Source organism: Lathamus discolor, chromosome 2 (assembly GCF_037157495.1).
Source record: "Lathamus discolor isolate bLatDis1 chromosome 2, bLatDis1.hap1, whole genome shotgun sequence".
NCBI lineage: Eukaryota > Metazoa > Chordata > Aves > Psittaciformes > Psittacidae > Lathamus > Lathamus discolor.
Genome location: NC_088885.1, coordinates 24,201,752 through 24,228,539, shown reverse-complemented (window position 1 = coordinate 24,228,539; position 26,788 = coordinate 24,201,752). Strand labels below are relative to the sequence as shown.

The window sequence follows — 26,788 nt, the reverse complement described above, 5'->3', positions numbered from 1 at the left end:
AACCATGCCTCTTTTCCAATAACAGCATAAGCTGGAACAGAAATGCTTTAGAAGAAAAAGAACACTTCATATTAGAATTGTTGTTAACTTCAAACAGCTCTCAGTATGCTGAGCACAGATATGAGTTGGAAGTGAGAAAGCAAAGCCCTGTGAGGTAGCAGGAACATTATGAATATCAGAGCAATCGAGGAAAGTACTAAATAATGATGAATGAGGGTATACTCCCCTCTGCACCTGTATGAAGAAATAACTTACCATATAGCAACACAGACTTCACTATTCTTCTCACAAATAGAAGTGATGTTGCAGTTGCTCTTGCACTGATGTTGGCTTGAGCAGGTTGTTACTTTAATGTCACAAAATTTGCATAGGTTTGGCATTTGTAATCCATTTTCCTTAGTTCTGTCTACAGGTGACATAATTTCAGCTTAAGGAAAAAAAAAGAGAAAGAAACTCAATAATGGTAGTTTATCAGCTTGTGTTATTGCTCATTATGAAGATAACGTTTTCAGCAGTAGCAAACATTTCCTCACACCTTAAATTGGAAAGTCTTTGATCTTTCACTGCCAATTTTCTTTACAACAAGGCAAGTGCCACAGTGTCAAGACCAGGTTAATCAAAGTGAATTTGAAAAGTGAAGTCGACTTCTATTGACTCCACAGGGAGCAAAAGTTGCTTTGCATTTTGCAGAATCAAGCTTACTGTGAGTCCAGTTTGCACTGGAATAACTACCCTGCAGCCACTCATTTGCATTATTCACAGGCAACATACCTGTCCCCTGTGTACAGTATACTGCATCATGGTCTGTGTGCCAAAGTAACTGTGTATACCAGAGTGGGAATGCACATTAGATGGGTGGCATTATGACATGGATCATGATGAATTGTGCCAGTTTGTGTTAACTAACCTGAGGCATTACATAGGTGCTGTCTCTAATGTGATTACTGTTCACACAGAAAAACACAGAGCTGGAAGTTACTTTCAACCTAAGGTAGATGGTCTGCAAGAGGTTGTGGGTGAAAGTCAAGCTGGAAATGCAACAGGGGATCTGTGAAGCTCATGCAAACTGTTCCCAGAGTCTTCCTGAGCTAACTCAAGGGGGCTTCAACTCAAACTAACTTGCCTTGTAGAAGCATACTTTGACACAACAGCTGCATTTCTGCTCCCAGGCATTGAAGAATTACTTGCTTACTGGTTCCGAATCTTAGTACTCACCATCTACTTCAGTGTGGGGCAGGGAAGAGATATTTTTTGCCCCAGTGTATGAATTTCAGGAAATACATTTTTAGTTCAAAAATTTTTTGAAAAGCCAGCATGACTGCAAGGAACAGAAAATGCCAACGTAAACTTTTTTCTAATGCTAAAATGAATATGCAGCTATCTGAAGTGGAGCAGGTTATCTACAACAGTTTCAGTCTGACTCATTTTGTAATATACTTGGAAAAGTAGCTTGAACCACTTTAAGGAGATACCAGGCTTCACACAGCGCAGCCCTTCTCTTGTAGCCACCTGCGTGTTAAAACTATGTTCACATTGCTCTCTGTGGGAAAATGTTGCTAGGCAATCAATAACAGGCAACAAGGGATTTGTAATTTCCCCCTCTGTCGTGCATTAGCTGAGGAAGAAATTTTTTCCTTCTAGAACTTCACTATTTACTACTATTAGAATGTTTTATTAAAGAAATTAAATATATATGCATTTTCTAGAAGGAAATTAAAAGGCCTCTTGCTAACATTTTAAATGGATTTCTGAGCCATTGTGAGGGACTGAGAGACAAGTCTTCCCTCTTTATCCAAATCACAAATCCTTTTCATCACTAGCATGCTCTGGTACTGACCCTAGGTCTCTGATCTTACTGCCATTGTAATCAATGGCAAACTCCCAATGATTTCAGTGGAATAGAAGAAGCTCCTCCACAGAGGGGAGGGTTATGATGAGCTCACTGGGAGCACTTGGGTGGAGAATGCTGGCAATATGTTACAGGCTAGCTGAATTTTAAGCCCCAGATAGACATTTCTTGTTCTTAATTATTCCCAGAAGCCATGCGGAAGAACAAAGCCTCATTGAAGTAGGAGTGGGAGGAACTCAAAAGTAGTGTCTTATAAAATACGTGTTAATATAATCATCATGGCAAATTGCTCCTCTCTTCTGGATGGTACCTTTCATTTATCACATGCTGAAGAGAAAGTAATAGCTGTGGTGATATATGTAGATTCCAGTAATGATCAAAACAACCTGATAATGAGGGACTGTCCTCCTATCCAGTAAGAGGCACTTCCTGGCCCTAAAAGCTTGGATGAACAATACAGACAAATATCAAGGGAGAGATGAAGTGACTCACCCAAATTCACAGAGGAAACCTGTGGCAGGGTGCCAAGCAGCTCACAACTGAGCACAGGGGAAAGACATCTGTTGCTTAAACTGCAAAGACTCTAGCTACATCTAGACTGCTTTCAGCTCTGAGCTCATATGGCTCCGTGTTTCACTGGGCAGCTGTGTGGCAATGGATGACTCTGCCACAGGCACGACTCAATCCGCTCTAGTGCGTGCAGCACTGGAGCCAAAAGCCACAGGAAGGCGGGTCCTTAGGTAAACTAGTTCAAGCACAATATGTTTGTTGAGAGGCAGGGCTCGTTCCTGTGCCATCCCCGGCCATGGTGGGTACTGCCAAGACTCACCCACTGGAACAAACGGATGAAAATATGTTGGGACTCCTTTCAAGGAGGGATCTCCAAACCATCTGGAAGCAGCAATCCACTGCAAGGTCACAAACCTTATGTTTCTATGTTACAGCGGTAGGCCTTAATTTAATTACTAGCAAAAGGCTGGGTAGTTAGGGCCAGATAATTTCTGAATGGGTTAAATTAATGTCAAAGATCTAATGGGGTTTTAGGACTCCCAGAACTGACTGCCTTTGAATTTTCTCCCCGGAATCCTTGTAATAAGGGTTGACAGTGTAGTGCCTCTCTGCTCATGCCACTGGTAGTTCAAAGTACTGGATAAATCGTCCATGTGGACTCCAGCATCTGGTTTAAAGTGAGACTGCAGTTTACTTTCCCTAATACTGTCACATTGCTTTAGCAGGTATTGGAGTGCTGTTCATTAATACAGCTCGGCCTTGCCCATTGTGATAAACTGTCTAGTTCTAAACTAAAGGCACATTTGATTTTCTCCTATCAGGCTGATGCTGAAATGCCGCTATCAGACTGCTGCTGAAATCAACCTCTGCAAAGAGCCCAAGATGAAATCTGGAGTTGGATGTGAACCTCAACATCACTCTTCTGATCACAGCCTGCTAACTAAACTCTGAGGGCTTTAAAATCCAGGAAAGACTGGTCTGCTTCCAATTCACATGAACTCAGACCTACCTCTAAGAAACAAAATCCTGCCTGGAGAATACAAGTTTGAAGGGTTCTTCCCCAGGGAAGTGTAGTCACTCATTCCCTGAGGGGCCCACAAGCCACAAGTGGTTCACTACCAGTAACATTGCTCCTCTTTTTGTAGTTGCTTGAATGTCCACCTCTAATAATGCTTGACTATCCTACTGCATGCTTCATAGCTCATGAGCCAGCTCAAGGTTTTCTCCTGTTCAGACAACCAGTCACTTGAACACTGTGCACAGAAGCAACCTTTTATTTTGCATGAAAAACAAAAACAAAAGTGGATATAATGGGAAAGTCAATGGAGAAAACACAGATTTGCACATCTAAAGGAAGCCAACCTAAAATGTGGGCCTGTCTCCTACAATTTGGGTTTTGCCTTCTACTCTCTAGTGATAGTTTTCTTATTTTGACTTCTACAGGAAGCCTAATTCTAGCTTTCCTTGCTTCCTTGTCCATGGAGAAGGCCCCAAATAAAAGGCTGTGGTTTCTTGGCTATGAAGCTTTCAAACAACCAGTTCAGCACAGATCAGTCACTGCGGTTAAAATGCATAGAACATGCAAGCCAACACGTGGGCTAGGTATTCGGGAAGAGACACCAGAGCAGCCACATGAGAAATACAAATGCTCCATCCCTGGCGGTGTTCAAGGCCAGGTTGGACTGAGCCTTGGGTGACATGGTTTAGTGTGAGGTGTCCCTGCCCATGGCAGGGGGGTTGGAAGTAGATGATCTTAAGGTCCTTTCCAACCCTAAGTATTCTATGATAAACTCCATGGATTCTAGTGAAGCCAGGATTGCAGGACAAGGCTTTTACTCTATGGTTCATGTCTTCTTTATGATTTAGCAGGATCTTATAAACAGTACACCTCACCCAAAGTCTACTGACAGTCTTGAAGTTGTTTGCTTTTTTTCTGTTGTTTGTAGATGTGCAATTTTAATTGAGGCCTCAGCCTATAGTTTGCATTTCTCTTATTTTTCAGTATCACTACAGAACTCTCAAAAGCCAACAACATTTAAATAAAGCCCAAAACAACGTGCTGTCTTTTTGGGAATATCTACACTGGAAAACTTTATGTATGTTTTAGGATGCATTTCAGGAACAGCAGTCAAGTTCTCTAACTCCTATCCCGTAAAAAATACTGTTACTGCATTTCTATTCTCTCGTCCAGTGCCTCTGGCACATGTATACATATAAAACAGCATTGCTGAACAGCTAGATCTCATCCCTTAAAATAAAAATTGCTGAGGGAGACACTGGGATGGGAACTCAGTTATTCAGCTGCTGTGAAGTAATTCCACCTGGTGGGAGAGGCTTGAATTTAAGACTTCACTACATCATGGAAATCTGCAAGACAGAGGATGCCTCTATCAGAAAGCCTTGAAGAAGATTGTCCTTGTTCTGCCAAAGAGCACAGCCCCACAGCATTATTACATATTAAGAGAAGGACTTGGAGGTGCTGGTCGATGAGAAAATGAACATGAGCCGGCTTCAGTGTGCGCTCGCAGCCCAGAAAGCCAACCGTATCCTGGGCTGCATCAAAAGGAGTGTGACCAGCAGGTCGAAAGAGGTGATCCTGCCCCTCTACTCTGCTCTTGTGAGACCTCACCTGGAGTATTGTGTGCAGTTCTGGGGTCCTCAACATAAAAAGGACATGGAACTGCTGGAACAAGTCCAGAGGAGGGCCACGAGGATGATCAGGGGACTGGAGCACCTCCCGTATGAAGACAGGCTGAGGAAGTTGGGGCTGTTCAGCCTGGAGAAGAGAGGGCTGCATGAAGACCTCATAGCAGCCTTCCAGTATCTGAAGGGGGCCTATAGGGATGCTGGGGAGGGACTCTTCGTCAGGGACTGTAGTGACAAGACAAGGGGTAACGGGTTAAAACTTAAACAGGGGAAGTTTAGATTGGATATAAGGAGGAAATTCTTTCCTGTTAGGGTGGTGAGACACTGGAATCGGTTGCCCAGGGAGGTTGTGAGTGCTCCATCCCTGGCGGTGTTCAAGGCCAGGTTGGATGAAGCCTTGTGTTGGATGGTTTAGTGTGAGGTGTCCCTGCCCATGGCAGGGGGGTTGGAACTAGATGATCTTGAGGTCCTTTCCAACCCTAAGTATTCTATGATTCTATATCTCAGTGACTGTAAAGCACAGTAAAAGCTGTGAGGAACATCCAAGCTGTATTACCTTCTTATCCAACATAAAGACACCAGATTTTGCCAGGAATAATACTAAACACAGTATTTTTTTCTATTTTGCCTACCACCCCCAGTACATGATCTATAAACTTAGTAGAACTTTGATAGTAATGGGGACACTGCCAGCACCATGAAAGTGGAGAGGTGATGATGCAAAAACACATTCTTTGTCTTACAAATACTGATGAATTGATTGCAGGAGGGAAAAAGTCAAGAAAAAAGTGTGATCCAAGCATTACTTTTAACACTGGATATATCCTAATGGTTATTCTTAATTATACTGATTATCTTCAGTGTAGTAATACAAGGAAGAAGAGATAGAACCATAATCAACCCCAAAGATTAAAAAGTCATGAGTTAAAAATCATAAGACTAGCCAGAGAGATCATGGAAATAAAGGAAGGGAAAAAACCCAACCCAACCAACCAACTAAAACACCCTGCCAAAACTGGGTTCTCCTTTATTTGCTACTGCCACCTGGACTCTTATGGTGCATTGGAGTCATGTTTTGAAACTTTAGCTGTAAGCAGGAAAGTTGAAATTACTGTCTGACTTGCAAAACGGAAAAGACAAAAAGAAAACAAATCCCTGGACTCCAGGAGCTTGATCTTTAAAAACAAAAAACGACAGCGATCATACGACTCTTCATAAAATCACAGGAGCTGGCAACACTCTCAAGCACCTAGCATCTCCCATGACAATGCCTCCAGGGTTAACCCTATGAAATTTGTATTTTCAATTGTTCAGTCAGAGCTTAATGCTATCATGAGATGAAACGGAATGTTATGCTCTGATACATACTCCATACTTACTATGTGAGTATGAACTCACATAGTTCATACTGTCTTGGACGCCACTTTGGGCTGCAGTCCTTTATCTCAACTATGATTTACCCCAGTAGCATTACCATGGGCACAGTACTTTTGTGATTATTTCTATTAAGATTAGCAACAATCATTTTCAAGAGTGGTGAGACAGCCTTTGTAAAGCCAAATATGAGCTATCCTTTGCATAAAACTAAAACATATCAGAGGAGAACAGGTTCCATATATGTTTAGCTCACCAGATATTCAACTATCCCTTTGGCAGGACTCCAGAAAACCACATTCCTACAGATTCTTTTGCAGAATGTCTCTGACTCAATCTGTATCATATATAATCACAGATCACTGATGTCTGCCCTAGCAGCTTACTTTCTTTTTTGTTCCTAATAAGGCATTTTACCTCTTAGATTTCCTTTTCATCTTCAGTCTTGTGGCCTAGCACAACAGCTGCCTTAGTCAATACTTAAAGACACAGCTTTAAGTGTACCGACTGCACTTTTCTTTGCAAAGTGGTTGGGACCTTTGTATTGCTTTGGTGCTTGACCAAACCTCACTGGAACTCTGCAAAGTATAAAGACCAAAATAACTTCCTTTTTATGAACACTTTCTTTCTGAAGTACATGGAGAAGATGCATGTCATGGCTTCTCCCTATCATGTAATGGCTTTTACCCATCATAGGAAAAAAATGCAAGTCACACCTATCAGATGGCAACAATACAATTATGAATGCAATGAGACACACAGCCCTATAACACACTCTATCACAAAGAAGCTGCTATGAGATGGGGGAAAGAACAGTCCTACAGGCCTTTGAATGGTTTGTGTGGGCTACGAGTTGCTCCTCAGCCATGACTGAGAAGTCTGCTAGGAAAAAAGAGGGCAGACTAGGTAAAGCCATTCCAACAAACTAGATCTAGCCAGAAGCAGTTTGGCTACTCCAGCTGAAGGAAGGCCAAAGCAGAAGAACTGGGTCACAGTGAGAAGGGCACTGATGAACTGCACTGAAATGTGGAAAACCACTATTTCACACCTACCAGCAGGTAAGGAGTGGGGTATGTACATGCAGAGGGAGAAGACAGAAGGAAAAGGAGCAGGAGTTTGAAAACTTTGTTGAACTTGTCTTTGCAGTGGAAATGCCTGGCTTTTAACAGCAAGTGGAACTGGCAAAACTTTGCTTTAGGGATTGCTGCAGGCACTGACACAGAAACAGAATCACATCTGGCAGGAGCTCGGGGGAGGGACACAACCAGAGAAAATAAGGGAGGGAACAGCATATTAAGCTGGAGATCTTGAAGATAAAAATCATTCTTGTATCTAAAACATTAAAATAACACTTTTTATACACTACTTCCAAAATGAGCTAGCATTGGCAGTGTTAATCATGGGCTGGGCTCTTCTCTCTGGTACAGGGCATTGCAGCAAACTTTTAAACAAGCCTAAGAAGGAAGCTTGATGCTGTGACTCCTGGCTGACATTAGTGCAGGTGTAAGTACCAGCTCAGTACTTACAACAGAAGTGTGAACACATTCTGAAAACAGGGAATAAAAGTAACATTATTGTGATGCTTCAAATAATGAGACAGATTTTTACCTGTGGATTTTCAACTTGCTGCTCTCTTCCACATTTTCTGGCCACTGTTTGGCACTCCATGGCAGGCAGAACAAAAGAATACTGTCTCCAGGCAAAAAGCCTGAAAAAAAAATCTAAATGATGGCTTCCCATAGGGCACTCAAAGGGACTTTTCATCTTCTCCTGACTTTAACCCGCAGCCTCCCTAACAGCCCAAAACCAGCACACAGCACTGGAGAAGTGTATGAGATATAACAGGATGATCAATTTATTCAACTATTACTACAGAGTCTATTTTTTTCCTGCATAATACATTCAGTCTGGAATTTACTAGAAGCTGACTTTGCTGGTTAAATCCTTCTGTGACTTCAGATACTAAGCAGGTATCAACTACAGCAATGCTCATCTGGCTCACAAGATTAGGAAAAACAGCTTTCCTGTTTTGTTGGAATAAGTATGATTCGTGGTTCAGAACTGACATTTGCATAGCTAATTCTGTCTATTAAAAACCATGTTCTGCAACTTTACCATGTTTTCTGTTCTTGCCTGCCCAGTGAAAGCTGCCTTTACTTCACTTGAAACTGGGCTGAAAGAGTATAAACACTTCAGCTTTGTACAAATATTATTTTTCCAACTTACATGCTCTGAGAATAGACAGCAGCCAGTCAAGCATTATACAGTTATTTGTGTGATATAGAAGGAAGCAAAGTTTTTTCATGACAGAAGAGTCTCTGTAGCAACCCCCTCCAACATTTAAAACATACACAATTAGGAACAATTCTGACTCAGAAAAATACAAATCTGCCTCCACTCTCAGCTACAGAGCTTCACCAGAACAAACCCATGCAACTGAATCTTCTAAGTAGGTTGAATGGAGTTTCTGAACCCATCATACTTCTCCCTTCAGCTAGTTAAGAAAGCCTGTTTATAGAAACACACTTCTCTCCACTCCTGCCCCCTCAACAGTCACACCACCACCACCAACCTACAAATATGATAAGGCTCTTCATTCTTCGTAATAGCATTGGGGAAGGTGAATCATTTGTCCTGAAAGAGGCACATATTCCCTCCAAAAGTTTAGTTTATATTTGTTCCCTTTATCTCTTTTACTACAATACAAATGAGGAATATCCACCTTCAAGAGTTGTTAAACCCTGTTTTCAAGGGCCTATTTATTAAACTACCAGTTTCCAACAGGGAAACTCAGGAGTCTACCCAATACAGGCGGAACAGTACTTTAGGACGTTTTCTAATTTAGCCAAGCTAACTCTATTAACCATGAAGTATCCCCTGGAGACACAATTCTGGCTCTTCAGTTTAGCTGCAAGGCTACTGAACATGCTCACTGCCAAATAGAAACTGAAAAATCCAAGAGCTCATCGAAAAATTAACTGTATTCTTCAGGTATCAGCGCTGCTTACCTAAAGGCATCCCTTTATTACTTACTAGCAGTCCTAAGTGTCTGTCTTGTGAGAGCTACTTAACACAAAGACAAATCTTGTCTCTTTTTTAAGAGCATCCTCATTGGACAGGCTGCAGATAGGAAGAAGGTAGTTTTGAAGGCTATGTGACAGAGGAAGTGCCTGCATCTGCTGCTAAACTTCTGGGCAGCAGAACACGATAGGATCTATAGTAGGGGCAAAGAGGCTACCTTCAAAAGTGTTACAAGCTTCCTGGTACACTGTATTCCCAAACCCTGCCATCCTTCCTACTGGGAACTGCAGTCATGGTACCTGGGATGGACAGAGTAGATGGGCCCATGGCTTAACAGTTCCTCCTTCTCCTTTACAAAGATGACTGTCACGCTCTCTCACCACTGTGACACCAGAGTGGGCAGCCACATGGCACGCTGTGCAGAGGGAGCCCAGCCTTCTGCACAACCACTGCGCACAACCTCTGCACAGACCGCTGCACAACCAAAGCCACACAGGAATCAAAAATAGCAACATACTTGCTTGGCCAAACACACAAATGATACTCTTACAGTACTTGCATTTAGTATATGGCCTTGTCATGTTTAACTTTTCCAAGGGCTTCAAGTAACTGTGTGCTAGCTTGACATACACACACCACCATGTGAGTTTAACTGATTAAACGGGCGGAGGGTTTGACTGTTCTGCATGTGGATCTTCAAATCCTTTTAAAGATGATTTATCTCAGTATAAGTTATATTAGGAACAAGCCTAGCCAGTGTCAGAATTGAGAATTACCACACAAAATAGTTGTGATTTACTCAAGTACTTCTAAATCAACTATAAGCTCAAAATGTGTGAATTCTGTATGTGGAAAAAGCTTTCATGTTACGTGACTATATGCCTGCAGCATTTTCAGTAGGAACAAGGAAGGCTAGAGAGATGGCAGAAAAACATCTCTTCCAAGTGCAAAACGGTAATGATTTAAAGACCAATCTCTATTCTGGCAGCAACTCAGGTGGCAAAAAGCCAAATCCTTCTCCTGAAAGAACAATTAACTCTTGCTACAGTTACCCTTGCTAACGTATGTCCACTGGACTCTAGTGTATTCAAAAGAGCAGACTAAGATAACTGAAATGTAAAGGAAACTTGTAAATAATACCTAAAAGCAGCTGCTGTGCCTTATGAAGAGTTACTACAGATAAGCAGATGTTTATTAATACTATTTATTAACTCAGGAGACTGGCAGGCACTTGCAAAACCTCTCTGGTCCCAGGGAACCACCTCCAGGAAAGATTGTGAAATACGTTAGTCTGAAGAAAGGATTTTGCTTGCTTTTTAAGTACTGAAAGTGAAGCACAAACATTAAGACTGACAAATCACAAAATCATAAATACAAAGGTTCCCTTTGATACAGCTAGGCTGCTTGGTGAATCAGAAAATGCACCTTTGGGGGTGGCACTACAGAGCCTCCTTCACACTCACGTACCTTTTCTGACATCTTATTCTCAATGTTGTTCCTTTCTGATGCAAGGAAACACATATTTTGAAAACAACAACTGTCTGCTCCATGAAGAAGTCCTCAGATATATTTTAAGAAAGGTTACTAATTTGGTTCTTAAGCACTGTGAACACAAAAGATCTTCCTTTTACCTTCCCTCTCTAGTGAGACCACACAGAAAATACCTACACAACCAGTTTCAGCTTGAAAAAAACCTCAGCAGCCCGGCTGCCCTGCTCTGATTATTTGTTCACATCCCTCGTTGCTCCTTCTCCTCCTTCACAGTGGAGCCAGACCACACCTTACCCCTCCTCCCTCCCCTTCCAGTAGGCCAGTTTGACCCAGAACAGTTCTCCAGTCTAGACGACCATCTGACTACACAAACACAAAAAAAGAATCTGGTATGAGGAGTGGGAACACATGGCTAGGGTAATGTAAAGCTATGTATTGCTAGAGCAGCAGCGCTGCTGTGGGTGCTGCAGTGCTGCTCTGTGGATCTGAGGCTGCAGTGACTTCTGAGGCAAGGTCAGGCTGCCCACGGCACCAGGGACATGTGGGACCTGCTGTCTGCTGCTGTCTCCAACCTGGGCACAGTCTGCTTTCAAATGTCTCTTGCTCTGAGACAGATGTCACAGCCCTTTTAGAAGAGGAAACAAGGGCTCTGCAGTTAGTCTTTTCTGCCAGGCATCATCACTGCAAGGGCAGATGGGACTTGCCTAGGACTCATCCATCCACACGTGTTACAACACTTAGGGGAGTACTCCAAAGATTGATGTTTCTCCCTAGAAATATTTGCAGAGGCACCTCATGCTGGGCCCATAGCTGTTTAAATCCACCATGAAAGTAGATGGCACGTTATTTTGACTTTGAAGTGTAGAAAAAGTACTTTTGGTGTCACAAGTCACTAACAACATTTATGGGAGTCACCTGAGATGACAGGTATTACTCTCTGTGACTGTTTCCCTCAGCAGTATGCAGACCTAGCAGATGTCTCTGCTTCACAGGATGCTGAAAGAGTCAGAGCAGTCTTGTGCTTAGAATACACTCTTTTAAAGATAAAGGACTACATAAAAGGGACAGATGAAGAAGTTACCTGTGAAGCACAGATACCCTGTATCTGAAGTGAAATATCTGATTTTGCCTCAGATCTGTAATGTGAACACAAAAATAAGATTTGGCCAGTCACCCCAATTCTGCTTTGTTTCAGGGGAAAAGTCTGATGAATATTTACCTGAAACTACCACTAGTCTGGGAAAATGCTCTGTGAACCCAGACAAAAGTCTTGCCAGAGTTTCACCTTTTGCTGAACTGTAATTACCATCTCTGATTTCAAAGGGCCTGATTCTGACTGCACTCCCTTTTTCAAAAACTGGAAGTAATACCCTGTGGACCAAGGTACAAAACTTTAGTCAAAATAAACCAAGCCTAAATAATGGCATTGGGATTTAAAAAAATATATACTCAAAAGCAGTCTCAAAACGTAATACAGTAATTGGAATGGGCTGCATCTGTTCAAATGCTAGTTTATTTGTCACATTCACAAGTAGGAAATACTTTATAATTGCGATGCAGAAGGGCACAAATAGCATAAGAAAGACAAAAAAGACTGTAGGTATAATGACATGGTCTAGAGTATATAGACTGTAGTCCTGCGGCTCAGTGTTTTATTTTTACCTAGGAATTCAAACAAAAGTTCCTCATCTTTTTCCAAGCACAACTCCGCATTGTGCCTCTCTACTGGACCCTTCACAAGTGCACTTTTTGTGTCAACTGCTGGAGCAAGTTCAAGTTCGGGGGTGATTTTTGCCTCTGACCTGGACCCACGCATTCTTTAAGAATGATCTCAGCAACCTATACAGCCAGGATTGGAAGTGACAGAGCAAAATGGCTTCAGCCACAGCTTAAGTCCACCTTAAGCAAGGATGTGCTCTGCGTGGGGAGCCTCTATCTTGCATGATAGATAACTGTATGTGTGTATGCTGGCTGCTACAGAACCAAACCAGAATTTCCATGGTATTTTATAGCTCACTAGTAAGTATGGGGAGAAGCTGTGTGCACACAAAGGCTCACAGCTGCCCAATCAAAATAAGCATTTAAATGGATTAACCAGACAACTGTGCTTTCAAACTTGCAATTGTTATACAGTTACATGATTCAGAGGGATTTATAAATATTTGTTTTTCCAGATAAAAGGACAGTATTAGCTGGATTTTTTAAAGTGTGCTCACTGCCATTATCCCTCCTTCCCTGCCATAAACAAACAACCAAGGAAACAAAAACAAAGATGCGTTTAGGGTGCAAAATTCATAGTCAAGACTTGGGAGTTTTGGTTTAAACTTACTATAAAAAGACAACTTACTAACATAAGGAGTACGAAAGGCCTAATTTTTCTTAGATTTCTGAAGACCACTGAACTTGAGGAGTATTTGAGAGATCTAGAATTTAAGATAAGGCACGTCCTCTAACCAAAGGATGCTCTTCCTATGGTACTAATTCACAATATAATCTACAGATTCTGGTAAAACAGAATGCTATGCAATGTCTTTCTCTAGAACTGAATATAACCCATCTTTCCTAGTCTATTTGAAAAAGTGTTTCCAAATAAGAATTCTCATTTAACAAGTCCACATCATTAACACACACAGAGGCTTCTCTGTCAGTCACTGATGGGCAAACATGTTTATGCGGAAGCTCTGCTCAGAGCTCCTTTTTACTGTGAGAAGCCATTTTCCTCCAGGAAAATAATGTTTGTGAACCATTCTATCCCCACACAGCAAGTTTTGAATGACAGATTTGGGAAAACAGTATGAAAAAGAAATTACTCTCTTTCATAATCCATCAGCTCAGCCAAAATAGTAAATCAGAGGAAAGTTAGACTCAAATGTAATCCCTTGGGAGTAGAATCACTTTGAATGGATTTAGGGAAAAATACACATCCTTCTCAAATTCTGTAGCTTGGGTGGTTATATTTGTCTCTGTCAAGTTACATGCAAAGAAGCAGAATAACAGAATTTAATACCCTGGGGATATGTTCTCTTGATAGATGCATCTAACTTCCACAACCACTAATGGGAATTATACACTGAGTATTGAGAAAAGGGCACATGCATAAAAATGCACATTTCTAATGATATTCAAGCTTAAGAAAACTTTCTTTTGCTGATTTATGTTGCAGAAATCCTACTGCTGAGGCATGTTGCTTGCAAATTATCAGATTTCTTGCTTAAGAAGTATCTCTATCAACAAAGCTGTACCTCCTTTATCTGTGAAACCTAAATTTGCTAACATATCCCCCCAGTATTAGCTGTTCCTTTTAATGCATTTGCAAATGACTCCCTCCAGTTACCTTTGAGACTATGAATCATTAGCTGGCAATACCATCCAGCTGAAAGAAGGGAAAGAGTAATCAGCACTTTCATTTCTATTTGAGGCTGAAATTTTACTAGGCTTAAAGGAAAATAAAAGCCATGGGTGAAACCTGTCTGTTCTGAAATAAATAGGTGTTTCACCCTCAAACACGTCACTTGAAAGTTCATTGAAAGGTCCTTATCTTTGCCATAATTTCTAAATCATGAGTGAAGGATTCATTTACTATACCATGAAACCGAATATTTTAAGGACATGTGTGTGTACATGCATGTGTGCATGGTACAGCAGGTAAGCCCCCACATTAAAAAATTGGACACTAAAAAATCTGCATGTAAGAATGCAACAATTCTCACTCCATATGACAATTTATTACTCACTGCTTGCAACAGCCAGCTGCCAGCAGGGTTGCCATTGCAAAATAAAGTGACATTCCTACATTAGCTGCAGCTTAGTGGAGAGGAACTCACGAGTTTAAAATGTTTAGCTTACCTGCCTGAAGATGTATGAGACACAGCAGGCTCTTACATTTTGTTTAAGATGAGGCAGAACAAAATTATAAGTGTGAAATATACACATGGAGTTGGATTTCTAGGGGTTTCCCTTCCCAGTCACTCTAGTTATAGTTAGCATTTCTGTAAACCCATTATTTCAGTACTCAAACTATATCTTAAATCATTCTCAAGACCATAATCTTTCACCAGCACTCTGACAGCATCTATACTTACAAGCTTGTTTAGAAGAAAAATTGCAAAGAAAAAACTACTCGAAATGTCTAGGAAGCAATTATGTCTATTGAAAGGATTGTTTCAGGGAGAAAGCTGAGAAGAGATAAGACAGAAACACAAGATCAAGCACATGAAGCAGCAGCTCAGAAGCAAAACTTCCATTGCCTTTTAATTTTCATCTGAATTAAAATTCATTCAATTACTTCAATATTTTTTTTCTAACAACCGAGAACTATGAAAAGCAAAATATGATGACACTTCATAAACCTTTAAATGCTGCAGTTAATTTCTGGCAACAGCATAAGATTCCTCATCCTACTACCACAGGACAAAAAATATTTACTGTCACATGTATTAGTTAATAATGATAAGATCTTCAGCAGATGCTAATCTGTGATTTCTGAGTGCTGCTATGTTGAATTTTACTAGCTGATGTTTAACAGTTCACTTCAAATAATTAGTGGTTTGCTTCTAGCATTTGCTACCCACTTTCACCCATGAGAAGGCCAATATGTTTCTGAATTCAAACCACCAGCAGGTGTGTGCCTGACAATCATACTGTAAGTCACCAGAACAAAAAAGCAAATTTAGGGGAAATGCAAGTTGGCTGAATGGCGAGTAATATATATCTAGACAACTGAGGGAAGAGTTAGGCCTTAAATGGTCAAATCAAGCAAGCTACCAAAGCTTATTTGTGCCTTAACCATTCCCTGGCAGCTCCTAGCACATAGCCTCTTAACCTGAGAAAAGTAGGGGAGAAAAAAATGCTAATTGCATCTTATTGAACTTGGCAGGGCATTTAAGGCTGACAAGAATTTCTGGCTGTTCTGAGGGCTTTAATCCAGATTTTCTGTTGAGAAATAACAGCAGTTACAACTGTCTTTGAATCTCAGTTTCCCAATCACAATAGATGAGTGTTGAAACATTCTCTGTTCATTTCCCACAAGTTCTATAATTGTCTATAGAAACTGTAATTAACACATCAATGCATTAATTTTTTTGCCACATCTTAAGCAGAACTAGTTGAAGCTGTGGAAATTCTAATACAAATACCTGCATTGAAGTTTAATGGTGGCATCAAAAAGACAATGGATGAAATAGTGGGAAGCTGGAGATCTGGGTTTGGGTCTCCAGAGACTGAGGACAGGCTTCTCACTTCCTAACTCAGTGTTTTAACCATAGGTCAAGATGAAAAAGCTGTTGTCAGTTACAAGTCACCAACAAGTCTTGCCTCCTCCTCCCATGTAAAAGAATGAGCCTCTAACCCCTTCCGCCACATATAGGAGGAACTTCCCTGCCTAACATAGGTACTTTGAAATCTTCCTTCTAGGGTCAAGTGCCTATTTTTTAAACAATTCAAAATCTACATGGGATATGCCTGAGTTCTCATTCTGAATCCCATGTTCCTGGATTTTGGTTATTTAATTTGAATCACATTTTTATCTTCCATTATACACATTAAAGGTAGGAGACGTGCGTATAGGACGCTCTAGGCTCCCTGTTGCACTAACAGTCACAGTATCAGTGTGGCCTCAGAATGGGAACAGCAAACCCCCCCAGACAGGCAGAAACTTCAAGGCAAAAGTCTAAAAACGTGAGATGAAAGAAGTTTGTGAGAAAGGAGTTGATGGAGAAAGGAAAACAAAGATGAAGAAACACTTTTTGTTGTATTCTCTTTTCCAGAACAGTTCATCAATCTCTTCCTGCTGAATGTCTCCGTTTCTATTATCCAGATTCAAAGAGAGAGCAGATATGGCTTTAGTTACAACCAGACAATGTGGTATTGCTGTTTACATGCAAACATGGACTATGCCAATTTCGCAAGCCTGATGGCCTGGCACTGTCATACCAGATGAGAAGACTACAAATGCAATAAAAGGATCAGCTTCCCAGATTTTTGACTTAAGGCATTCCCTTGTGGTAAAGTTGGGTGAGGAAATGGAAGAACAGACTGAGAGGAAAAGGGGAAATTCAATAGCCCAGAAGCACATATTCCTGACCTAGTTACTTTGTGAAAGCTTCAACAAAGAGGCTTACCAAGTCATGACTATTACATGGACCTCTCTGATCTTTTCATGAGGATGAGAAACGGTTGTTTTCAGTTTAAAAAGGAAAAAAGAAATCTGTATGTAAAGTCTCTCTTTGTTGTGCTGTGAACTCCCTGGAGAGAGCATCAGTCACCCTGCAGGGGCTGGAATAATGAATGAATCCATCAGGGAATAGGCTTTCTTCTCCTCTGACATGCTTCAGGGGACCACCCGCACACATGTCAACCCTTTCTCTGTAGAGTGTTGCCTTGAAAGCCCTGTACAGATTCAGCCAGCAAGGATCCTTCCTCTCAGAGCCCACCTCTGATGGAGTTCAGATGCTCTCAGGCTGAGGAATGACGTGACCATGGACCTCCCAATTTCTGGGCAAAGGCTCCAGCCACTGTAGGAATAGAGGGCAATGCAACCGTGAAAATCGGTAATGGGAACTGTGGGGAGGTTGAAGGTATACAGCAGGGCAGCTGGCCAACTGCCACAGCACGGTCACTGTGCTGTGTGGTCATAGATCTCCTTGTATGCAGGAGACAAATGAGAAGGATTATTGCTGCATGCTTGAGAGGAGAGCCAGCCAAATGAAGGATCTACCACCACCTGCATATGACAGCTCTTCTCTTGAAATCTTCATGCGTTCCTGATCACAAATTGACAAATTTGTGCTGTTTAGAACCTCATTAAATTCTCCACATTAGTGAAACACACAAAGATTTACTTCTTGATTCCTGCACTCTTTCTATGAATTTCTCAAAAAGAATGGGACACCCTGGAGTCACTACCCAGTCATGTTACAGGAAAGCTTAAGATAGCTAGGGAGCTGAGGGGGCAGCATCCTGAGAGCAGGAAGCAACCAACTATCATCATCAGATGCTGAACTCCTGCATGTGATTTTATTGTCTTTCCATCTTGTCACTATTGATAACATAAAGAAAAAAATAGTCTTACTTATCTCTATTTCTACAACGCAGAGCATTTCAGGGTGAAAAGTTTTTTAAAAAAGGCCTATGTAATGTCTTGTTCAGGATAAAAGAGAAGTGCCACTTCATGTTAATTAGCTTTATAGTGAGTTGAAGTAAAATAAACATGGCAGCTACAGACCTCCCTTTAGCAGTGGTTTGAAATTGCCTAATGTCTAATGAAGGAATATTTTAAGAGACTAGGTAGTTGGAGATAAAAAAAATTGAAGGAAAAAAGTGTACATCTACCATATTTCCCCAAGCATGCGCTTTAATGGGCAGAAGTTATTTACACTCCTCTGGAGCACTCTAAGTGCACAAGGTATGCTAAGACCTGATGTAACTATGACTTCAGATTTGCTCCAGCCATATAGCTTCCAAAGCATATGGATGTTGGTCAGGACAGCTAGGCAACACTGAGAACTGGGGAGCAGTCAACATGGTGAGAAAATACAGCTCCCTTTGAGCGCTAAGACTGTTCTTACACTGTTGCCTAAGCCATGCTATCCAAACCACTGCTGTTCTGAAGCTTTATATGGTGAGTTGTCAATAGCATCTGAGCTACTAATTAGACCTCATGGATCAGATCAGACCAGCATCTCAAGACACACAAGAATCCTGGACAGCTGCTTCTGCTTCCTTCCCTGGAAATAACCACAAGTGATAATCCATTACTAATCATCTGTGGTCTATTTCAAAGTTCACCCTTTTGTGCAGCAACATTAAAAATGTGCTTATATTAGTGAGATGAAATCAACAAAATTACCACATTATCATCCAAAAGCCCCAGGCACCACCTAACCATGCCAACAGGTGACGTATATGCATAATGCGCTTACTCCTGTTCTGGGTTGCAGAATCCACAGCAGGATTAAAACCAGAAGGAGGTGGCTCACTTGCAAATCATGTCTAAAATATTTAGACCCAGGAGAACTACAGATTAACCCTTGGACAATCTAACTGAACCCTCTTTTCTTTCTAATCTAATAGTATGAATACCAGCTCACTTATGACCCTTCTGGGTGAAATGTTAAACAAAATTAAAAACCACATCCACATACTAAGGAGGAGCTTGCCCCTTAGTTCTCATTTCCCACTCTCTACTTTGCTTCCTTACTATTTACACCAACATTAGCAGCTTATCAGTGATAAGGGAGCTTCAGTTTCCATACAGACTGGGACATGTACCCAAGTGTTTTTGAAGGAAAGGCCTGGTCTCAATGAGAAATCATTCTTCTTGCTCATTTCTCTTTTCTTGGGACTACCTATCCCAAACCAATTCATCTCCATACTTCCAAATTCTTCTCCCATGATTCTTCCTGGGCAAAATCCTTAAGGATACATTACAGAAGCGAGGAAACATCTTTCCCTCAACTGCCTGAAATCTCTCCTTCCTATCATTCTGAGGAGTTAAAAATACTGCAGTCATATTACTCCTGCTCCAAGAAAGAGAACCATATCACTTTGGCTTCTGTAAGACCGGTATCACAAACCCCCCCTCAAGGGAATTACAGCCTCATAACATACAGTTGCCTATTATTTATTCTGTGGCCAGATTCTCAGCTGGTATAAATCAGGCCAGGTTCCTTGCCTTCAACCAAGTAAAGCTGATTTATGCCAGCTGACCATCTGGCTCTGCATGCATTCCACTTGCACAATGCTAGTTTTTAAAGAGGCCAATTGAAGTGCAGGAGGCATGTAAGAACACCTCTTGGGTCTTTACTTGAAGAATGTCTCTTTGAGGAGTAAGACTGTGAAACCTTCCCTCTGCTCTCGAAGTACGTCCTGTTCAGATTCACTTGCTTTTCTAACAGAAGGAAGCCTCTAAGCCCTGACAAAGCCATCGCAACCTTGGGTACACATGATAAATTTTCTAATGTCTTCTGCATAGACCAGTTTTTTAACTGAGTTTTAACACTGAATTAAATGAAGCCCATGGGTATACCAATGCAATATTTTGGAGGAACCGATGAACCGCACAGAGGGCAGAGGCTATCTTTCAAAACTTGTATTAGTGGTGACTACAAACAAGCTGGAAAGAATGTGGTGTGACTTCCAAATGACTGGCTGAGCTTACAGCTTTGGCTGCTTGATACATCTTTCTTTTTTACCTTTAAACCTCAGATGTCTACTTACAGAGTGGGGCAACAGCTCTTTTGAGGCTGTGGGCTAAAGTCCTTGGGTAGAAACAGAAGGTATGTAGGAAATAGAAGGCAGCTTTCTAACACGTTCAATTCTAGATTAGTTTCAAAGGCACAACATTAACCCTGTGTGTCACTGTAGTCATGTCATCTGCTGGGTTGTAAACTGGAAGACGCTTTCAGTGTGAGGAAATAGACTCCTCTATCTATTCCTGAAGTCCACTAGCATTTGTCAAGTTTTTGCCAAAATACTACTCTGGGTGACTGCAGAACTGGAATCAGACTATCAGGACTGCTAATAATCAAAATTGTGGTTCCTTTGCATGACAGCAATTTCTGAATACAGCTTATTATTATGGTATGAAACAAAGATCAGAATAAACCAGTCATTCAGGGCACCGTCATTCCCATCAAGCAAGGAGAAAATGAACACATGGCTACAGGTTGACCTAAAAATCACTATCAGCAAAATGCTTTTCAAGCCCCACAAAGTGATGTAACATTTCATACATTTTCATATTCCCAACCAGAGTGAAACCAAAATTATTTGAAGTGGTGGATGTGAGAGTGTTTGTACATGCACAACAGTGACAGCCCTCCAATATCCTGGGGAGGGTGGATAGGGGGAGCTCCAGATTCAAATGTGCATTCAGATTCAGACCAGGCACTTGATCCTGCCTTTCTACCATCCTCCACCACTGATTATTCTACTTATTGATTAATGATGATTTCTTTTTCTCTGTCTTCCTACATCAGAAATTCCACTGTGGACTACAAAGGAAGGAAGAAAAAAAAAGTTTCCTGATGAAAGTTGAATGGAAACTGGTACATTTCCACAAATTGTTTCAGTTTTGACAAATCAGCATTTTCCCATGAAAAACAGTGTCAAAAACTCTCAACCAGCTCTAATTCTAACCAGATTAACTCAGGGATGAATGCCAGCAGGAAGTTCTTGCTAAATACCAGTTGTTTTGAGTAAAAGAAAACTACTTCTTTAGACTATCTTCCCAGAGGTGAAAAGGCTTGAAACCTATGTGAAATTAAAAGGGGGGCAGGTAGTTCCAGCTGTAGCAACCACAATGGCATTCAGAGTAAAAGAAAGGCAAGGAAATGGCATATTTAAGCAAAATAATAAAATATGCACAAACATGGACAAATCAGCAACTAGTATTTCTCCTGCCACTGCCAATTTCACTGTTCCATAAAATCTGAAACAATTGCTAAACTTTGCAGCAATGCAAACAAACAGACATTAGACTCAGAAACCCATATGGGCTGCAGGGCAGACCCCTCTAATTTAAATTCTACTTAAATCCCTAGAAGTTAATGGACACAAACGATTTGTGAATTAAGCAACTCCTGGTGAAATTTGTTAGTTCTAACTACTACTTTGGATGAGTTTTTCATCACTGGATGGTGTCTGAAGTAATTTGTGCTCTATACGTATGTTACCCTACACATCTGTACACTAACTAAATCTATGTTTTCAGGCATTAGGATATAAATGGTTGTACTCAACCAATGCCGGTGCTGCTGCTCTGTCTTTATGCCAGAATGAAGATGTGCCGTGAAAAATAAGTGTGGAAGTTGGGTCATTGAGAACCCAATGTTGCAAATATTTATTATTAACTATTGCTTACAGTGGCATACAGATCAGTGGCATTTGCCACAATGTCCTGCCCATGTAAGCTCACTCTTTGCTGTAAAAGTAATCTATCTCCTGTACTAAGAGGTTTCTCCACTGTTTCTTAATACAACTCTTATCACTTCCACCTGCCAGTGAAGTTAAACTTCAAAAGGACTTATAAGTAGTCTGTCAAAACCAAGGCATATTTGTTCTGACTTATTTTGGTCTATTTTAACCTTCCAAAATAAGAGCTCATGAAAAAGCTTGAGTATTTTGTTGCAACCTTTTGTTTTATTCTTGATTATAAGAGTTTAAAAAACAGTTCCCAATATCCTATGGGGGAAATAAAAAAAAAGAAAAAAAAAAAAGAAAGAAACAAAATCACCTTTAACCACAACAAAATTTAAGGCTAAAAACCTATTAAGTAAACCAAAATCTCAGTGCTAAATCTCTTCAGAAGGAGTTAAAGACTCAGACAACTTTCTATTTCATAACAGGACTGGCTTTCACTACTCCATGCTGGAAACCTCTTGTAACTCTCCAACATCTGCACAAACTGGTTGATACCTTAGTCCATTTTAACAAGTTTGCAATACATTGGCAGTATAAACTATCTGATGTCCCTAGGATGTGCCTACCTGGTAATTTCCCCTGAGTCAAACGGCCTCTATGTAGCAAAGGAGACACTGCACCACTGGTCTCCCACATGCCTCAGGACATCTTTCTGTTCCTCTGCTCACCAGGTACCAGGGGCACTGTGGGGACCACGAGCAGACCAGAACTGTAACAACTCACCTCTTTCCTACTGATCCCAGGACCACAGGGCCACAAAGATGGCTGGAAGCCCTAATTTTCACTGTGCCATCAATGCTCAGTTGTAGCTGTGCCAGCCAATGGGGAGGCTGCATGGATCACTTTCAGATCAAGCACTAGTGATAATATTTCATACCTAGCTGATATAAATCCACCCTGTTATGTAGTACCCAGGAAAGTAACAAGTGGTCCCAACTAGTTGTTTTTGCTCATTCTTAATATACCATAAAGTGAGGCACAGGTCTTCTAAGGTTAGAGGAGTTACAGCGATACAAAGTGAATGCTAGCAAAATGCTGTAACACAGACATACCTTACGGAGACAAAAAAGTTCCTATACCATAAATGCAAAAATGTAAGCTTAAAAATATCCTGCAAAGGAAATACAACCATAGGAAACTCCAACAACTGGTGCTACGTTGATACCACCCTCTTTTTTTCTCCGCTCAAAAGACAAACCCCCATCCCTCAAAACCAAACCATGAAGAATTTTCCTTCTGCTAAGAGCCTGACACCATCTTTTCTCCTAAGTTCAGAAGTAACCTTGTCACAATGACAACTTTTATCAGTCACCATTATAGCACACTATGTCTTTGAAACTGTCATCCCAGAAAGAAGTATTTAATTTTAAAGCAATGCTTTTTGGTTAAATGTAGATCATATAATAGTATTTATAAAATATAAGTGAAAAAATATTATGAATATGAAAAAATATGAATTATTCCATTGCCCTTTTTTGAAATTACTTTTGAAACTGTTTCAGGAAATTTATGCGCTATAACTCTGTGTAACTTTACTGATGCTCATGGAACTATATTCATTTGCATCAGCTTAAGATCTTGCTTATAATTTTTTAATAGAAACCATTCCTATATGGAATTCACCAGCTGAATGTTAATGTCAAGGAGCTCAAAATAGCAATTAAATAAAAATGACTTTCAAAGTTTCAGGTATAAAAGGCTTAGAATTCAAGGATACCCCATAAATAGAAGAAATGCAGTAATGTCTCTGTTCTATTCCTACTTCCCTCCTGAAATAATTGGAAATTTGCCAGTTTTGATGTGGGCAGGAATTTTTGATTCGATTCTGTTACAAACATGTTCCACCATGTTATGAAGATGTTTGTTCCCATACGTCCCTCTTGCAAACATCTGAAGTTCTAAATTTTGATTTTGTTACTATAAAATTAACTATGATATGGCTTTTAAAAAATAAGGAGACAATAATGCAAATAGAGTTTGGCTGAATGGAGAAATTAAGTTCCTGGTGTTCAGAAATGAAGTATTATTACACAGATCATTCCAAGGAACAAACTTCTGGTTTTAATAAGTCACATATTCACTTGGACACAACAGCGTCAATTTCTCATGTGGACAACTGCTAGTTTGCATACCATTGATTGATTAAACACTCAATACAGCATTCATAATCATTCCAGAAAAATCACACCTTGTCCCTTCACTCCACGGGGAAAAAAAATTAATTACTTGTGTGTAGTACAGGATATGAGAACACATTTTTTAAAGTAGATCGTTCCTATTGGGCCTGCTCATGAGTTTGTGGGTTTGCCCAGAATCTATATGGGAATGTGCCATGTCTAATATTTTGCTGTGAAGAATGTTAAAATGAAATTTTAGCTAGGCTTTTATTAACCCCTTCACCAGCAAAAGCCAGCTGTTTAGTAGGTAATTAAGACTGGTATCTCTACTGCTTCCTTCCCATTGAACTGATGAGTTGTTGATTGTTACAAAGTATCTCTTTTTTTGTTTTGTTTTCCCCAAAATATTTGGCAGCTGTAGTTTTCATTTCAAAGCCAAATAACAACCAATACCCAAACCTCACACTTTCTGCCTCTACAGAACTGTTGTTTTCTGACCAACTCTTCTTGTTATACATGCAACAGAATCCTACCAGGATTATTAAAACAACTTTAGGAGCTATAGATTATCTGACAACAGGTCTACCCAGTTTTATCCTCGGGTGTAGATGAAGATCAGCATGAAAAATACTGAATTGTAAGCAATTCATGTAGTTTTTCCTCACTGGACCTATAACAAGAATAAAGAACAAACTCTTAAACTATGTCCATTTTTAAAATCTACCTGTAGTTTGAGACCGTCTATAGTAGTTGAGTGAAAAAAAAGAGCATAATAATAGATAACACCAGATTAACAAAATAGACCTTTTCATTTAAAGCTTTTTGTGATGGGAATCTGCAAAAAAATTAGACTAGGATCAAAATAAAAGCCATCACTACTTGAGTATATTAATAGGAAATAATACAAATAGATATCAAAATCAAGAAGAAGCTGCACACCTCAAATTTAACATAATACTATTTTTAGACCATGGTGTCTTATTCTCAAACTGCTCTTTTTTATCTGTCCTAGGCTTCCATGAGCAACTTTGCAGGTATGTAATATCTGTTGACTTCGACAGGATCATGAATGAAACATGAAGTTATTCATACTGCATGGACCTACTGGCAGTAGCTCAACACAAGCTATCCATTTTATGTTGTTATGTTCCAGCAGCAATTTTGAGATCATTAGTGACCATGAGCAAGGAAGAATCGCAGGGCACAGAGCAAAGTTTGTAGAAGCTCAGGTGTCTACACATCTTACCTGAAGATGAAAACTAGGCATGTGATGTCACAAGACATCTCGAAAATCTCCTTAATTCTTCAAAATTATTGCAGATGTAGTTTTGCTGCAATCTGATGTTCTCTTTTTAGGTTCACCAGTTGTGCTGCAACATGATTTAGGGCCCAACACCGTAGTTACATATGTTAGTTCACATATGTGGGTTAGTACTGGTAGGATGGAGACTGAAAGCTCCTCAGGGCAGGGACCTTATTTTTGCAGCAGCACTTTAAACTCTTGGTACCTTCCAGATTATCCTATGAAGAATACCACAAGACAGCCTCAAAAACATATTTAAAGAAGTCTTGGTAAAAATAAGATAAGGGATGTGAAGTGTCATTAAAAGTGAATCAAACAACACGAACACCAAGTGCTACATGAATGAATGCTACTTTCAGTCCAGCTGCTCTCAATCACAGCTTAATTCCACTGTAGGCAAAAACTCCCATGTAAACCAACTTTTTGGTGAGCAACTGCTGACCCGTCGCACAGCAGCCAGCTCTGTGGCCTCGGCTCAAGCCATGGTGCCTCGGGTGGCAGCCGAGGCACCTTCTCGCCCTGCTCCCCGTGGGCGTGCAGGCAGAGCTGGTGCCCATCCCAGAGGGCATCGCAAAAGCTGTGCCGGGGGCTGGATCCTGCACCCGAAGCAAGCACCGGAGAGGGCGGGAAGCACGGGCCGGGGCCGGCCGGTTCCCCAGGCCCCGCCGTCCCCCCGGCACATGGTGCGGTCGGCACCAGGTGAGGAGACGCAGCTGCAGGGCCGGGCAGCCGCTATCTCTGGGGCAGCAGCCAGCTTCCGAGCTGCCCTCTCTGGGCTCCTCCGGCCGGACCAGACTTCGCTGCATTTCCTGTCGAATCCTCTGTGTTCTCCCCGCTCTTCCCTCCACGGACGGACCCTCCGGTTCCCAATCTTTCTTCCCCGCTTACTTTTCGAGCGGGGTTATAAACAAACACGCTCAACCCTCCCGAAACGTTTCCAGCCTCAAAACTTTCTTAGCAACCGCGTCTCCCCACTGCTCCGCTGCGGACGCCTGCCTCCGGCCCCGCTCCTGCCTCCGGCCCCAGCAACTGTCAAGCGGGAGCGCCGGCCCGGCGCGCACTTACCCCGAAGCAGAGAGGGGACCGAGCAGCCCATGAGGACCCAGAGGGAAAGGCGCAGAAGCAGCCGCCGCAGGCTCCTCAGCAGACAGGGAGTCATCGCGGAGCCGGATCGGCACGGGAGGGGGGCGCAGGGCCGGGCAGGCAGCGGGAGGCCGCGGCAGGGCTGCGAGCGGGCTGCGCGGCTCCGCGGCTCGGGACCGCGGGTGACTCACTGAGCACGGCACTTCGGCGCTGCAGGGGAAACAGGAAATCTTAAACTTCGCGAACAGCTGGGCAGGACTTTCTTACTCTTACAGTAGTTCCTTCTCCCCCTTCCCACAGCCACCCCCTCCCCTGCGCTCGCCCTTTTTCTTTCTTTCTTTCTTTCCTTTTTTTATTTTTTTATTTAACATGAAACCTCACCCAGTTTGGTGTCAATCATCTGCCAGGGGCCAGCCCCTCTCAGGTCCGGCTCTCCCCCTGCAAGCGCGCCAGGACCAGCCTCGACGTGCAGCC

General features: G+C 41.4%; 1 protein-coding gene across 3 annotated transcripts in view; it reads right to left on the bottom strand.

Moving 5' to 3' along the window:
- TGFBR2 (transforming growth factor beta receptor 2) overlaps positions 1-26,788 on the bottom strand; it is a 58,223-nt gene extending 31,435 nt beyond the window's left edge. Inside the window, exons 1-3 of one of the 3 annotated variants that reach the window (XM_065666152.1) lie at positions 26,696-26,788; positions 26,297-26,524; positions 256-427 (exon numbers count right to left, since the gene is read on the bottom strand). In XM_065666152.1, the coding sequence (XP_065522224.1) occupies positions 256-427; positions 26,297-26,390 (266 nt within the window). In that variant the 5' untranslated portion in view covers positions 26,391-26,524; positions 26,696-26,788. Of the gene's footprint in view, positions 1-255; positions 428-7,987; positions 8,060-25,174; positions 25,450-26,296; positions 26,525-26,695 lie in introns of those variants that run through there. The other 2 variants (XM_065666153.1, XM_065666154.1) reach the window with 2 other exon arrangements.